The 15,396-nt window shown below is 37.6% G+C and overlaps 4 protein-coding genes and 1 pseudogene across 11 annotated transcripts; 2 read left to right on the forward strand and 3 right to left on the reverse strand.

Moving 5' to 3' along the window:
* Positions 1–1,043: 1,043 nt before the first annotated feature.
* Positions 1,044–5,583, reverse strand: LOC18034371 (annotated as a pseudogene).
* A 516-nt stretch (positions 5,584–6,099) lies between these two features.
* Positions 6,100–8,362, forward strand: LOC18034883 (protein THYLAKOID ASSEMBLY 8-like, chloroplastic). 3 transcript variants are annotated; one of them, XR_002904263.1, is made up of 4 exons: positions 6,100–6,597; positions 6,780–7,170; positions 7,516–7,615; positions 8,091–8,362. XR_002904263.1 is itself a non-coding variant. In XM_024179030.1 (3 exons), the coding sequence occupies exons 1-2, from the start codon at positions 6,217–6,219 to the stop codon at positions 7,167–7,169; spliced, it is 771 nt and encodes a 256-aa protein (XP_024034798.1). In that variant the 5' UTR covers positions 6,100–6,216; the 3' UTR covers position 7,170; positions 8,091–8,362. The 3 variants fall into 3 exon arrangements, 2 of the variants coding, with proteins under 2 accessions (XP_024034798.1, XP_006424944.1); XM_024179030.1 differs by lacking the exon at positions 7,516–7,615; XM_006424881.2 differs by lacking the exon at positions 8,091–8,362 and having other exon boundaries at positions 7,516–8,043.
* A 1,243-nt stretch (positions 8,363–9,605) lies between these two features.
* LOC18034190 lies at positions 9,606–12,076 on the forward strand. 6 transcript variants are annotated; one of them, XR_002904266.1, is made up of 7 exons: positions 9,606–10,055; positions 10,449–10,545; positions 10,711–10,877; positions 10,990–11,059; positions 11,165–11,225; positions 11,374–11,454; positions 11,601–12,076. XR_002904266.1 is itself a non-coding variant. In XM_024179032.1 (6 exons), exons 1-5 carry the CDS (start codon positions 9,933–9,935, stop codon positions 11,179–11,181), a joined length of 474 nt encoding a protein of 157 aa, XP_024034800.1. In that variant the 5' UTR covers positions 9,606–9,932; the 3' UTR covers positions 11,182–11,225; positions 11,374–12,076. The 6 variants fall into 6 exon arrangements, 4 of the variants coding, with proteins under 4 accessions (XP_024034800.1, XP_024034802.1, XP_006424947.1 ...); XR_002904265.1 differs by having other exon boundaries at positions 11,165–11,454; XM_024179032.1 differs by having other exon boundaries at positions 11,374–12,076.
* On the reverse strand, positions 11,688–13,996 carry LOC18034435. The gene has a single exon (XM_024179029.1). It carries the CDS (start codon positions 13,889–13,891, stop codon positions 12,560–12,562), a length of 1,332 nt encoding a protein of 443 aa, XP_024034797.1. The 5' UTR covers positions 13,892–13,996; the 3' UTR covers positions 11,688–12,559.
* Positions 13,997–14,625: 629 nt separating this feature from the next.
* LOC112096120 lies at positions 14,626–15,371 on the reverse strand. The gene has a single exon (XM_024179035.1). It carries the CDS (start codon positions 15,331–15,333, stop codon positions 14,626–14,628), a length of 708 nt encoding a protein of 235 aa, XP_024034803.1. The 5' UTR covers positions 15,334–15,371.
* Between the last annotated feature and the right edge of the window lie 25 nt (positions 15,372–15,396).

Raw genomic sequence — 15,396 nt, forward strand, 5'->3', positions numbered from 1 at the left:
AAGGTCTAGTAATGAGCAATTAGTAAAGAAAGATAAAGATGTGAAGAACTTAAAAATGCATATATATATATATATATAAGAAGCCATTTTTTTGAACATATAAAACGCAAAGAGAACTGCCAGATTCTGAAGTAAATGCTAATTATAGAGTTTTATTATTCTGAAATTCAATAAGAACAGAATCCATAACCCATTTTGGTATGCAAGAACATGTCAGCTTGTACCTGTGGTTTTTCTTTTTCGAGAGCCTTAAACAATATCTTGATAAGTTCTTGCAACCTCGCTCCTTTTCGTTACGAATTAAAACTCTAATCCCTTACCATAAAGAGAAAATTAAAGAATAAAACCAGAGGCAGCATATAGTGGTAAATTCAATGAAAGCCTGTGAACAGTGAAGAAAAGAGAGAATTAGTAATTCTGAATTACATTTATATTTCTCATGCTCATACCAATCCGACATATATATCTAAAGTGGACCTCTTTAATAATAACATTTTCTCAATTGCAGAAAATTTAAAGATCTAAATTACCTTTACTAGCTCATAAAAAGTAATTAATAGATTAATCTAGTATATTGCAAAACAATTTCCTAGTTGGACATTAACAAATTTTACAGTAATTTTTTTATTTATTTATATTCATAAACTATAATTGATATATAATTGTAGTCCGTAGATTAAGAAATTTAAACAAAGTTTAAATTCAATTCGTATCCGTTTGTTTATTAATTCTGTTTAAATAAATTAAATTAATGAAATCAAATATTTTTCAATGGCAGTGGCTCAAATTATAACATATGTAACTTGTATCAAACCTTTAAGTAGCTTCTCATGAGCGCTTAGTTGTTTGCCTAATAACAATTGAGTCATACAGAAAAACTACTTATGAATTTATGTAAGTTACATCATATGTGATATATTAATTCAAAACTGCATAATGAAAGAATAACTAAAAAATAATTAGGAGAAAAAATTACTTATTGAAGATTATTCTCTTGAACTTGACTGGAAACTTGGGAAATATATATTGCAAGAAATTCAAGTTCAATTGGGAATTTTATTTAAATTCTGTACCCCTTGTGAATGTACTACAATTGGACTTCTCACAATGTGACTACCATCAAACCACACTAGGGCTGCTGAGACAATTGATCCACTTGCCAAACCTTTTCCTGTAACGGTCACTATAAAAGACTTCTTCTCATTCAAGGACCTAAAAGAGAGAACTTCCGGCACGACGTTGACACTAATTTTTGAATTTTGCAAGATTCTTGCCTTGTAAGTTGAGTTCGGAAGGCCAATGTTCGTAACTGTTCTTGGAAATTTGATTGTGAAAGACTCCCCGGATGAAACTTGAGCTGCCATTGAAGGGATGTTTTCTCTGAGCCTTTAGAGCAGGTGCTGTTATCTCCGGATATTGTTCTAAGTTTGTCCACATCATAACCCATGCTGCAGAGCATGTTTATGTAATCTTGTTTGAAAGCTTCGTATACAAGACCTGGATTGGTAGCTTTTACCGGATTAATATGTCCTGATCCGTATGCAAATTCAGCTTGTGTATTTTTGGAAGAATTCATCGGCCATGCTACGGGCAGAACAAATTTATTTCTTCAGAAGTGTAAAACTATTAAGTAATTATCAGAACAGCATGGATGATAAAATAAAGGATTACCTGTAGTCATTATAGCAGATTTGATGGCAGAAGGAGACGAATCAGGGTGAAATTGTTTAACATATGCAGCCACACCAGCAGCATGAGGACATGCCATGGATGTTCCGGATATTATATTGTATTTAACATGCCTCTTGTTGGGTTTGAGAAAAAATTTTCTAATCTTAAATAATTAGTTTCCAACACCAGTAATTACTTTCGGTATTGAAAACTAGGGGACTGGTGTTTGGGTTGGATTTTTCCAGTAACGTTTGAAAATATGGTCAACCCCAATCTATTCAGAACTCATCAGTATCGAGTTGACCTCATAAGCATGACTTGGAGCCTATGTTGGCAATTTGGTTTACAAATACGACCTGAGATTTATGTGAACAACCGGGTTTAAAAAAACAACCTTGAACCTACATGAGCGACAGGAAAATTCACCAGTCCCACCTGGAAATGAAGAAATCCGACCTCAAAATTTATTTGTCCGACCCGGGAATTAGTTTGACATGGAAAGTTATTGGTTTAAATAACGTGGCCTAATTTTTAGGGAAGTTGTACGCCACGATTTGTTAAACCGTCTCCAATTATTAATCACTCGCAACTGCTGAAGAAGGTGGGCTAAAGTTAAGGGGGTAACCACCCACGACCAAGGGCTATTTAAGCTGAAGAGGGCAACAGAGAAGGGGGTTAGCAAAAATGAACCAAAAACTCTACAAGTGACCTATCTAAGAGCCTTAACATTCCTTACCAGATTTTTAGTTCCTCTATCGGAAAATTCATTTATTTTGAACTCATTCACAATTCTTCCCTTTCATTTTTATCTCTTTATACACAATTTCTGACTTAAGCATCGGAGGGTTTGAGCCGGAACCCCACCGGCGTATCCTAACCGTGTTTTCTGATTGACAGGTATAGAAAATTACGGTCATATTGGCGTTTGAGCTTGGATTCGAGCTGTAATTCCCCAAAAGAAACAAATTCAGCTGTTGATGTCGTTTTTCAGCATCAACACCTCTCATCTTCAATGTCCCTGGAAACTGGGGCAAGAGGTGAATATGCAGCCAAGATATTAACTCCAGGGGCGCTTATATCTGGCTGGATTATATTTGGGAACCAAATCAGCTCAATGTAAATAAATAATTCTATGGAAGACAGCTCCAGGTTCTACAAATATGTATATTTGTATATTGAAATACCTTCAAAATGTCAGGTACATATTTATTTGGCCCGCGTGAGGAGAATGACGCAACAATAGGAGCATCAGAATCCTTGATCACTGAAGTTTTCAGTATCTCTGCTTGAGGATTTCTGGTAATCCATATTCAAAGATATGAGTTATTTTTTTGGGAAAAAAAAAACAAAATGATACTGCTCCTAAGAAAGTTCATTATTACTTGGTAGAATTGATGTATGATGCTGTTGAATTTGTCAGGGGTTACAGTCGAAGCTGGAAATGGAAGAATTAGAGAAACATTGTAAAGTCTATTATCTTTCAAGATTAATCCAGCAGCACCAGCCTCACGGGCTACATGATATCCACTAAATTCATCACATAGCACTATATTTCCCTTCACTAAGCTATCAACACCACACCGACAACGCCTGCAATGCAATAAGATATCAAACTTTTGAATAGTTTGATTTTTCCTTTATAAAGAAGTTCGCAGTTGAAAAATGAATCGTTAACTTACTTAGCATAATCTTCGGTGCAGGAGCTTGAATTCGTAACTCCTTTCCCATATAGTAGCAGAAACATTTTTCCTTTATGTGTGAAAGCATTTATTGAATAACCCTGTTTGTGTATGCAGATCATTAGTGTTGATGCCAAAAAATGACCTCAACAGCTGAATTTGTTTTTTTTTTGGGAATTACCTGCCAACCAGAAAACACAGTTAGAATACGCCGGTGGGGTTCCTGCGTAGACTCTCCGATGCTTAAGTCAGAAATTATGTATAAAGGGAGAAAAATGAGAATGAAGAATTATGAATGAGTTAAAACCAAGTAATTTTCCGGTAGAGGGGCTGAAAATCTTGTAGAAGCTTTGGTTGATTTTTCTAACCCCTGGCCTGATGCCTCTTCAGTTTAAATAGGCTTTTGGTCGTGGACAGTTACCTCATTAACTTCAACCCGCTTTCTTTATCAGTTGCAAGTGGTTGTCAGTTCGAGGTGGTTTAAATAGATCGTGGCACACAACTTCCCTATAAATTAGGCCACGTTTTCTTAACTAGCAATTTTTCATGTCAAGCTAATTCTCAGGTCGGACAAGAGAATTTCGAGGTCTGATTACTTCACTTTCAGACTAGACAGATGAATTTCTCAGTCGCTCATATAACCTTGAGATTGTATTCTTAAACTAGGTCATTCACATAGATCTCATATTGTACTTGTAAATCAGGTCGCCAACATAGGCTCCAGGTTGTACTTATGAGGTCAACTCAATAGTAATAAGTTCTGAGTAGATTAGGATTGACTATATTTCGAGCCACTACCAGAAAAATCCAACCCAAACAGTTAGTATCCTAAAAGAAAATTTTGATGTGTATATTTGCCAATTAGACTGGGTTAACGCAGAGACGAGAGACTGTGAAACTGAAACGTACCACAATTGTCTTTCCATTTCCAAGAACAACCTTGTCTACAAACAGACGATCAGTGGTACTTGCTGCCACAGACATCAACCATGGAGCTATGCTAGAGGTAAAGCCTGCTTTAGGACCGTTATTGCCAGCAGAATTTACTGTCAGTATTCCTTTTGTCATCGCGTGAAAAGCACCAATTGCAATGACATCATGTGCCAAGTCCACTGCTGATGTATCTCCTAATGATATTGTTATGATGTCAACACCATCAGCAATAGCATCATCGAAAGCGGCCAATATTTTTTCCCCCTCACACCCTGCTGGGTAACAGACTCTATATGCAGAAATTCTAGCAGAAGGAACCCCTCCTCTTGCCATGCCTTGTCCTATTCCTAAGAAACTAGCATCCTTCACTTTGTTTCCCGCAGCCGTTGAGGCAGTGTGGGATCCATGACCCTCTTCATCAATAGCACTACCATTTCCATCGTCTCTAAAAGAGTAATATCGAGCTCCAATTATTTTGCTACGAAATGATAAATATATATTAGTCAGAAAATCTCAGCCTTCTATGGCTAAACATAATAACAAATACAATCTCTCAAAGGATAAGAAAAGACCATTACTTGTTGCAAGTGAAATTTTTGCCACCATCACAAGCACCTTTCCACTTCTTGGGAGCAGGACCAAAACCTTCATCACTAAAACTCTCTGATTCAGGCCAGATTCCAGTGTCTATTACACCTACTATAAGATCACTCTCAACAGTTCGTCTTTGAGTAATAGATTCGTTGAAACCCATAAAATCCCAAGATCTTGTTGTATGAAGCTGGAGGGTTCTACTTGGAAATACTGAGACCACTCCTTTCATGCCTGCATATCACAGTTGCAATATAAACGCTTCCAATTTAAAAACAATCACAATATGTGCATAATGAATCACAGAACTTACCAGCCAGCTTTTGAATCTCATGATCAGTGAGCTTGGCAGCAAATCCATTGAAACTCCTCTTATAACTTCTAACCAATATATTTTCGGCAGAGCTGCACGTACATCACAGGAAGTGAGAGTGTTTGAAATAAGAATTAAACAAATATTTGAATTAATCCGCAGGATTTAATACTACCTGCCCTCAACAACTTCTTCCAAAATGCTTTGATGGTGTGATGATGGTAAATACTCCCCCTCAGGAAGTGACCCCATGTAGACAATATAGACCTTCACCAATAAAAAATAGCAATTCATATAAAAGGAAGAAAGTGATCGTCATATAGATTCCTTAATCATCCAAAAATGGGGAGCAACTAATTGATGAAGAACCAATGCAATACTTGCCTCTCTATCCTCATTATTGGCACCCCACAATAGGCTCGTGTTGAGGTAAAGAATGAAGGACAAGCACTGAAAGAAAATGAACCGATTCTTAGCCATGGTTCTCTGCTTCAAAAGGAAAAGCAGCTTATTTCTCTTTAAATTGTGATACATGTCAACTCCTGTTTAATATGCTGCCATATTTGTTTTCCTTTATAAAGATTACATCTTCTCTGTTACAGCTAATCAATTATTGTAATCAATAAATTATTTTTCCCAACTGGGCTGAGTTTTCCTAATAGAGATTATCTTACAATGCTGTTGAGTTATGCTATGCATCCGGTGGCGATTTTTTACCCTTTTTTTTCTATATAAATTGTAAGTCATGCTCTTTCCATTTATTTTACCCAAATCCAAATGCATTAACATTTGAGAGTGTTGCGACCATATCCATACCATAGGCATATTCAGCTTCTGCATTCTTTGAAGCATACGTGGGGCACAAGAAAGTCTTATTAGTTGACAAAATAGCAGAGAGTGCTTACGCAACGACACAATAGCACGTGATCATTAGAAACTCCTAGTGAAGCGACATCGTTTTATTTTTCTCGTTTGAGTCTAAAACCCCCGATAATTCTCAGATTCGTCTGCAGAATTTGCGGAACGCCAATGGCAACTCGCTTATTTTCAAGATCAAAAATCCCCATTTTGGCTTCAATCGTCCTTCAAAACCTCACTAAAAATCCCTCTAAAAACTTTTCATTTCTTGCATTTAAACCCAAAAGCCCAATTGTAGACTTCGTTGCGCATGAACCCATATTGGGGCTTAGGCAATACCATGACGGGAGGCCAAGAGGCTCACTCTGGAGAGGGAAGAAGCTGATTGGAAAAGAGGCGCTTTTTGTGATACTGGGTTTGAAGAGATTTAAGGATGACGAAGAGAAGCTTCAAAAGTTCATCAAGACACACGTTTTAAGGCTCCTTAAAATGGACATTGTTGCTGTTCTCATTGAACTTGAGCGCCAGGAAGAGACCATTTTAGCTGTTAAGGTATTAGTTGTCTTGCTTTTATTTGCTAAATTGGGTATTTTGAGGTTTTTAATGTGTGCGTGTGTGTGTTCGTAGTTTATATGTTTGTCAACTGTTTGATAAAATGCTCCAAAGGGATTTTGCATAGTCATTTATCTTATGATAATCTGCATGGCCTTACCAGCAACTTATTTTTTTTTCAGATATTTGATATCATAAGAAAACAAGACTGGTATCAGCCTGATGCGTATATTTACAAGGATCTGATTATTGCATTAGCAAGAACTGGAAAAATGAATGAAGCAATGCAGGTGTGGGAAAGCATGAGAAAGGAGGATTTGTTTCCTGATTCACAAACTTACACTGAAGTCATCAGGGGATTCTTGAAGGACGGTTCACCTGCTGATGCAATGAACATTTATGAGGACATGATAAAGTCTCCAGATCCGCCAGAAGAGTTGCCTTTCAGAATTTTGTTAAAGGGGCTTCTACCGCACCCGCTTTTGAGGAGCAAAGTCAAGAAAGATTTTGAGGAGCTCTTTCCTGAAAAACATGCTTATGATCCTCCTGAAGAGATTTTTGGCAAATTATGAGGTTTGCATTTGTACTTCTCTTCAACTGAAATCAATTTTGCAACTGAAGTTGGGGGTAATAAAAATAATGTTTAAAGAGTTTTAACTAACCCACCAAAAAAATTGGCCAACTAAAATTTTGGCATATATATAATGATTCTTCTAAGAATTAAGTGAGTCAATTCAAGTTACCCCTATGATAGGATGATCAATGTGAGATAGTTGTTGAAAGCTGGAGGCAAGTAATGGGATTGGTTATGCAACTATCAATCTCAATCTGGCTCACTTATTGGGTGCTTGGTTGTCAGCCAAAACTCATCTCTATGCAATAGACATTACTTCTAACTTAAGGGTGATTGGATGCCAGGTCTGCTGTTGTGATTCCCGTCTATCAGCAATATGCCTAGTTAATGCAAGCAAACTAATGAGGAAGGAAGTAATGTGAATTCTGCATCCACAATAAGGAGGTAGGCTTGAGCTTGTTCAGATTGGTTATGATGCAAAATTGATCTGATTTTGATCAATTCACATGGTTTAAGGTTTTATAACCTAACAGATGATATGATCCTTCCCAACCACTTAGAGGACATTGAAATCAGCAGGCTGAGAAGAAATCATTTTACAAAGGGAAAATAAGAAATGGGCCGTTCCATGCAAGTAGATGTGATATTGTCATAATTTAGGTGCCAGTTTATTTGTCCAGTTACCGAGTTTTGCTACCTAAGCTGTGATATGTTGTGAAAGATGCTTTTATTAATAAGCAAGAGTTGCTGCACATTTTCTTCCCTTGTCGTCCATTATTAAAGTCTTCTCAGGATGCTATGTCATATGAGCTTCTTGTTTTTGTGGAGTGTTATTAGTCTTTAATGCGCATTATCCCACCTGCTTTTTGAAGTTTGACAGACTGATGATAATGCTTTCTTTTTAATGATTTCATGACAGTATCAATCTCCAAGATTACCAGAGCCTTTGTTGTGAAAGGCATATTCATTGGGCTGCCTCACCTGAACGGCAACTTAGTTTGAGAAATTTGTGTTCATGAGAGTATCTTATTTTCAGTTGTTAAACTGGACTGTTAATATTTTAGGCTGCTCGAACTGGGATGAGAAAATGGATTTTCCGGCACTATGTCGATGTGATTTCAGCTGGGTATAACCTTCAGCTTTAAAAGAAAACTTAATTGTCAGATCCCTTCGTCAAGTGGGCATGTCGGACTGGCATAGGTATCAGGATCACGGATCAGGATCTCTTTTGATGTGATTTTTATCTGATCAAATTCTGATAATACGATTGATGGTTAATAAATTAAGAAGAAAAAATTATTAAATCTTAATCATCCACTAACGGTAAAATACAGGTGACACAAGATTTATAAAAGATCAAGAGTGCTCAGATCAGGAGAGGATCTTAATTTCAATGTTGCCGCCCACGTTTTATTCTTTTCCAATTTAAAATTTGTTATCTTTACCTTCGTGTTTTTAAAAGAAATCATAAATTTAAAAGAAGGAAATTTGCGATTCCTGTACTATTTTGGGATGTTAATTTATTATCGAAGAGCTACCTTCATCAACACACTGCATTTTGTTTATTATACTTAAAAAAAAAAGACAATGCAATGAGATTCAGGATAGAAGACAACATATATATGCATTAAATGCCAATCATAACTCATGCAGGGAACCTTGCTTTTTCACCGCACAATCAAGTGAAATAAATCCGACCACAACTTGAGCCAGTTGTAGAATTCACCAATCAGGAAACAGCCGTCAGCTAGTGAGCTGGCCCATCAAGCTTTAGGTTAATGATTTGCTTTGGCTGGCTCTTATTGTATGCAAATCTCCTAGTTGTGCTGTAGACCCCACTACATGCATGCGTGTACACTTGACATCTAACATTTGTTAGGTTATGAAAGTTGCCTTTGCAGTGAAAAAGTCTAAATCAGATGTGTATCGTATTCGTATCAACATCACGTCCATCTGATAAAATCACACAAACACATGCACGGGATATTACATTGACTACTTTTCTTCAAAGATTAGGCAGCAATAGAACGGCTATGAATGGTGTCTTAGTATTATAGTATCTCTATTAATATTTGAAGAAAAATGGAATCAACTATTTTGGGGCACATCCAAAAGAAAACAAAGTGGAGTGGGTAAGCAACCTTATCTATTTATCCATACATTTGATACATATCTTCAATTCTCACACTCAATGAAAGTCTCTCCCACCAAAGTTATTGGCTAGGGTAAGAGAAATGGTCAGATATTGGATTTGAGGGAAGAAGATGAACATTGTAGTGTATTTTGACTCTATAGTATCAAGAGAGGTTGCTTTTATCCGTTATTTGTCACGTAGCGCAAGATGGCATGTCCACCTAGGATGACAAATGGACCCTATGTGGCACTTATCCGTTATGTTTTGTTGAAAATAAAGAGAACGATATTATACGCTATAAGGTACAGTTGTGATTTGTGAATGAGAGGGGATCATCACAATGAAGGTTCCTCCAAATCTTTAGATGTTAAAAAAAGTAGAGAAAAAAGAAGGAATCCTCTACAAAATACCGCAAGAGGAAGCTTTTTCTCGATGATGATGGCACATGGGCGGCATAGCTGCCAATGCCGTCTCTGTCTTATAAATTTAGTGGCTTAAGTGACAAAAAATTCATAAGGACTTATCTTTACTTGCACTGGTGCTTCTGCTTTTGCTTTGTTTCTTTCTTTCTCTTGCAGAAACCTTATCTGTTTCTTTCAATAACTTTGTTTTTTCTTAGAAGTTTTAATGGATGGGAAGAGAGAAATGTCTTCTTCTTTCTCATTTACTGCTGATCTTTTTGGCACCAAGAAGTCACCACCATCATCATCTACAGGGATTTTTGCATCCATTTTGTCACCTCCATCAACGGTATACTGATATTAACATACATATACACGTGCTAAGTGCTTTTGCTATGCTTGTTCTTATGTTCTTTCAATATAGAATATAATATCCACTGGTTTATTCTTTGGTAATAAAGGCTTTTTAATGCAATGAAATAAGAAAAGAAATGGAGAAAGGGGTAAGAAAAATTTATTTTGGTGTGATTTGAATTCAACCGTTTTGTATGCTTACACCTAAGCTTCTTGTTTGATACTAAATGGCGATGTCAACAGAGTCTTAAACTTTTTGGGCCTTTGACCACATTTTCTGTTCCTATAGCAAGACCATGAAGATAAAGGATTGGCTAAATGGGTTCTATGATCAAATGAAAATAGCTCATCAAATTAAAAGTCTGAATTTCTCGCTTTTGATCCTCAGGCCATGGGAAGGAACTCCTCAAATTCTGAAATTTTAGGATCTTGGCAGGAACAACCTGCAGGAAACCAAGCCTGGAACACCAAACAAGGAACTCCAGGTTTTTATCAAGCTGGTTTCATGTTCCTATTGTTTTTACTCATTCTTTCTGCTTGTGAAATTCTGAGTTACTGTCTAATTATTAGACATAGAAACTACAGTTTGGAGAATATCATCGAAGACTCTGCTTTTTTTTCTTTTTTCTTTTTTTTCCCTGAACTATAAGCTCTGCATACTGAGAGTGCAAGCTGTAACATACCCAACAAGGATAAGAGTTATATTTTTAAGGAAGAAAGAGCAGAACCATGCCATCTAAGCTCGTCTCTTTATTACGGTGGGCAAGACATCTATTCCCATTCTCTGGACACCCGTACCCCTGCATCCTACCCTTTGGTGAGTCTCGATTATTTGATCACCTGAGCTGTGCCTTGATATTTTTATTATGATTAGTTCAGGAGATGATGCATCAAAGTAATTCTGCCTATGTGACTTCTGAATGAATTAGTTTAAGAAAGATGGGGAAGATGATGACAGCGACAACTCAAATGGTGCCTCTAGAGGAAACTGGTGGCAAGGTACTCAGATTTAGATAAAGATACCACTAGTTTTCCAATAAAGCAATGATTCCACACTATGCTAACAAAGTAACATGTACAAACTTCTGACTTCCTTTTCTGCAGGTTCCCTCTATTATTAGAATCTTTCTGTCCCTTGGCATATGAATTATGCTCCTATTTTAAGGTACGTTCTCGTAAAAGTTAGAGGTGAATGGATCATTCTAATGTTATGCTCATTTATTCTCTTTCACTCAGTAAGTTTGGCCAAATAAACCCTTTGCACTCTCTCTTTGCTTTTGTCTATGTCACTGATCAAATTTTACTTTCAGCAGATACCTAGCACAACTTGTGTAAGCATAGACCACATAAATGAAACTGTTCATTATTCACCGAAAAGAAACCTGATTCCTTTAGTTGAGTTATTTTTAACTTTCTTTGAAGGTTTACCACATCTGGGTTGCCTCTTGCTGTGCAGACTGCAGAATCTTTTCTCCAGAAGAAAAATTATCAAAATGAAATTTAATTTGTTCTTCTGCTGTCTGAATTTCATATTTTGCAGGAATTCCTAAGTCTAGTGGAGTGATGATTGAAGACGTGCATTATAAATAAACAGCTGTTTGCGAGAGCTAACAGTGTTAATCTAACGGCTTCTCCTGTCCATTTTTCTTCATGTGATCTCGTTGTTTTTCCTTTTTCCTGGAAATGATTGAGAGAATGAGTAATATTTATTTACCTCCGTAAACTGGGCTAAATTCCTAAGAGGCAATTCAATGTTGTCTTTTTGTAAGCTCGGAGAAGCAGAAAAAGAACATATGTTGTGGATGCTTCAAGGTTATTATCTAATTCAGTGTATTCCTTTCTGTGGCTGTGACCTTAACAGAATTACAACATCCGTAGTTTCTGTTAGCCATACAAAAATATTGAAGAATTCAAGGCAAACAAAGAAAATGTAAATCTGATACTGCTGCATTAAAGAGCAAATGGAAGTTGTACAGAACAGTGCTACAAACATCAACGATGAGTGAACTTTAGATATAGATGTCTCAATACCTACAGTTTTTGTCAACTATTTTACGGTTCAATTTTCAGCATCGGTAGCTGGCAAGAGTAAGTACCTCTAGCGCGGGCCCTGAGATCTGTAATTTAAATTTGTTACCTCTTTTGAGGCCAATTACAGCCTGCATGTTCAAAAATGCGAAGGCAAATATCAGTAGTGTCGAAACAGCAGGACTGGAAATAGAAAAAACTATAAGCACTTATACTTCAGCCAAAACTCTAAAGTATCTGGAAAGTTATAACTTCTACAAGCCCAGTTGCGTTCTATCAATCTCTTCACCTGGGGATAGATCCTGTGGCAACACAAAGTCAATTTCTTTTTTTTCTCTTAAGTCCTAACGCACTTGGATAAAATTGCATTGCTCTCACTGTCGAAGGACCTTCCCTAATGTCGCTAAACATTATATAGCTAGCCACTGAAAGATTCTTCTCCAGGTAGGAGACAAAAATGATATTTATTTTCTAAATTAATGGAGACTGGTACTTGCAATTGTTTTCCCCATTCTTCTCATCATTTGATATGCAAAGAAATAGCCTTTCATAGGCAGCTGCCATTTTCGTGGCAGTGAACAAGTTTAGCCCTCTCTTCCTAGCAACCAGACCTTTCTTTTCTAAAACTTCCCTGCCATCTGCCCATATCCCATACAGAGCTTTCTTTACGGATTCTACTTGAGGTGAAAATAAATAACCCATATCTGTGCCAACAATTACTGATCCTACAATGCTGGCAAGTCTTGTCGCCATCAGTGGTTTACCAGAAAGCATTGCTTCCAACACAGTATGGTCCAATCCTTGAGCTCGAAGAGTAGGATTCACAAAAATATCTATCGCATTATAAAACATTGCCAATCGAGTTTGATCCAACGGTCCCAAAACAATTACATTGGTCCCAAGATCTCTGTATCTAGCACCCCAAGGACCATCTCCAGCAACCAGAAAAACAGTGCTTCTACGGAATGTATCATTCTCCGCGAGGAGTTGCTTTAGAGCTTCAAACATTAGAGGGTGTCCTTTATCCTTCACCAGCCTCCCAGCCATTCCCAAAACCAATGATCTATTTTCTGGGATCCCAAATTTCTTTTTGAAATCCTTCCCCACGGCAACATCTGGCTTGAAAACCTCTTCATCCACGCCATTGAGAATGACATGAACTCGTTCTTCTGGGATCATATAAATCCTTTTCAAGACATCTCCACAGTGATCACTTGTAGCAACATGGTGAGCATACTTTGGGAAAAACTTCACCTCTTCGATAACTTTACTGGCTCTTTCAGCCAATGCGTATGCTTGTGGTTCCTCAGGAGTTCTCAGAAGCTCTTGAATTATGTCAGAATGAATTGTTTCGTAAGCAATTCCATGCCAAGAAACTACCACGTTGGTTAGATTCCTAGCTCGTGTGTGCCTAAGCCCAACGCTTTCGGTGTGGATCACATCAAAGGGTTTCCCAGTTGAATTTTGGGTTTGTAATTGCTGCCAGACTATGGACTGGTCTAGATAACCAGCAGCAGTTGGTTTTGAGAGGTGAAAATACAGACTACTTATTGGATATGTTGGGAAAGAGCAGTTTAAGCAAGAGGCAGTGAAGATATGGAGCTCATGCCCTCTTTTGGCAAGGGCAAGATGGAGGGTCAAGGCGTGCCGTTCAAGCCCTCCAGCATGAGATCTGTGAGGCCATTTCTTGACAAAAAGTGCAATTTTAAGAAGCTTTAACGGCGGGTTTGAGGGAAAAGAAAGATGGTTCCAGGCAGAGGGGAACCAAAGAAGATCAATGAATTTATCTTGTTTCTGAGTCATTATTTGGTTCTGGGAATAGCATGGACCAGAGCAATGACACCAATATAGAAATGAAATGAATGAAAATGCAGAGAGAACAAAAAAGACGCAACAGAAAGAACGAAAGCTGAAGATCAGTACTTGCTCCCTCGCCATGAAATTGCAAGAAAATGAGATCAGAATGAATCTCTTCACAACTTTTTCTCCTAACTAGCAAACTCTAATGAGACAACATGCAGGAGATGAACTACATACATGGAAGCTTATGGAATTTTTTGAGCTTTGATTGTGGAAATGAAGGCACCTGCACATGGAGGTCCCTTGATTCAAGAGGAGCAGATCTAAATTATGGGCAATTACGGTAAGTTTTTCAAGAAAAATAATGAATCTTGCCTAAGCAGCAACAAGATCCATTGACTTGAAGATTAAATAATACTTTCTTTGATATAGGAGAAAACTTCGAGTTATTTCATCTGCTCACTTTCAATGGCTTGAAGTTTTGTTTATTCTAATTTATCAACTTAATATATATTGGAACAAACAAAACTTCAAAACTTTGAAACAGCCAGAGCAAGTTCCTAAGGTCATATAATAATACAATAAACATAAACTAAATGAACCATTCCCAAGAATCTGCAATTAACTACTCTGCACAGTCAACCAAACCATGTACCTAAACAACCAAATTATGCAAATATTAGTCAATAGAATAACAGTACTCAATTTAACTATATTGATTAATTATATATTCATTTTTAATGAGAGAAGGCATAAAGCACTAGGCCAACATAAATAGCAAGTGCCAAAGGGACTAAAGTCACGAGAGGAGATATTGCAGCCAAAGTGTGAAAACTCTTGCAACCCAAGACCCCCAACTTAATTTGAACCATATTCACCAGTGCCATCGTCAAGAACCCGCATCCGAAGACCGACCCGACAGCAGAAACGAGTATCCCAAAGCGTAAAACCATCAGGTTCACACGCAGAATAGTCATACTAAGGCCGCGTTCTTCATATTCTCTGTTACCATTAGCAATCTTGATGGCTTGTTTTAGAGCTGAGGCAATGAGGCTAGAGAAGAGGAAGGAGCTGAAGGAGTACACGTGGCATGAGACTAAGTTCTCAGCAATGGCGAGCCCTGCGGAACATGAACCGGAGACGAGGGTGGCGGCGGGATCAGGATACAACGTTAGGCCGAGGAAGAGTCCTAACGTGAACAACGAATTAACGTGAATGATGCCATCTAATGCCATAATGTGGATGGTGGTGGTGCTTAATTTCCGATGTGGCATTACATTGGCCATTTTTTTGAGGAGCTGAAAGTGGGAAGGAATGTAAGAAACGTGCAACACGTTTGCTGGTTTTATAAAACCAAAGCTTTTTTTTTTGTTAGTTATAAGATGTTGCAAGCAATGCAGGCGTGGCGTTGAAGATAGAAAGTTGTTAAAATTTGAATGGGACATAACGTGTCTTCGCGGGCAAGGGACGGACTCGAACCCGGGTCACCCGCGTGACAGGCCGGACTA

This window comes from Citrus clementina, unplaced genomic scaffold, assembly GCF_000493195.1.
Source record: "Citrus clementina cultivar Clemenules unplaced genomic scaffold, Citrus_clementina_v1.0 scaffold_8, whole genome shotgun sequence".
NCBI classification, from domain to species: domain Eukaryota; kingdom Viridiplantae; phylum Streptophyta; class Magnoliopsida; order Sapindales; family Rutaceae; genus Citrus; species Citrus x clementina.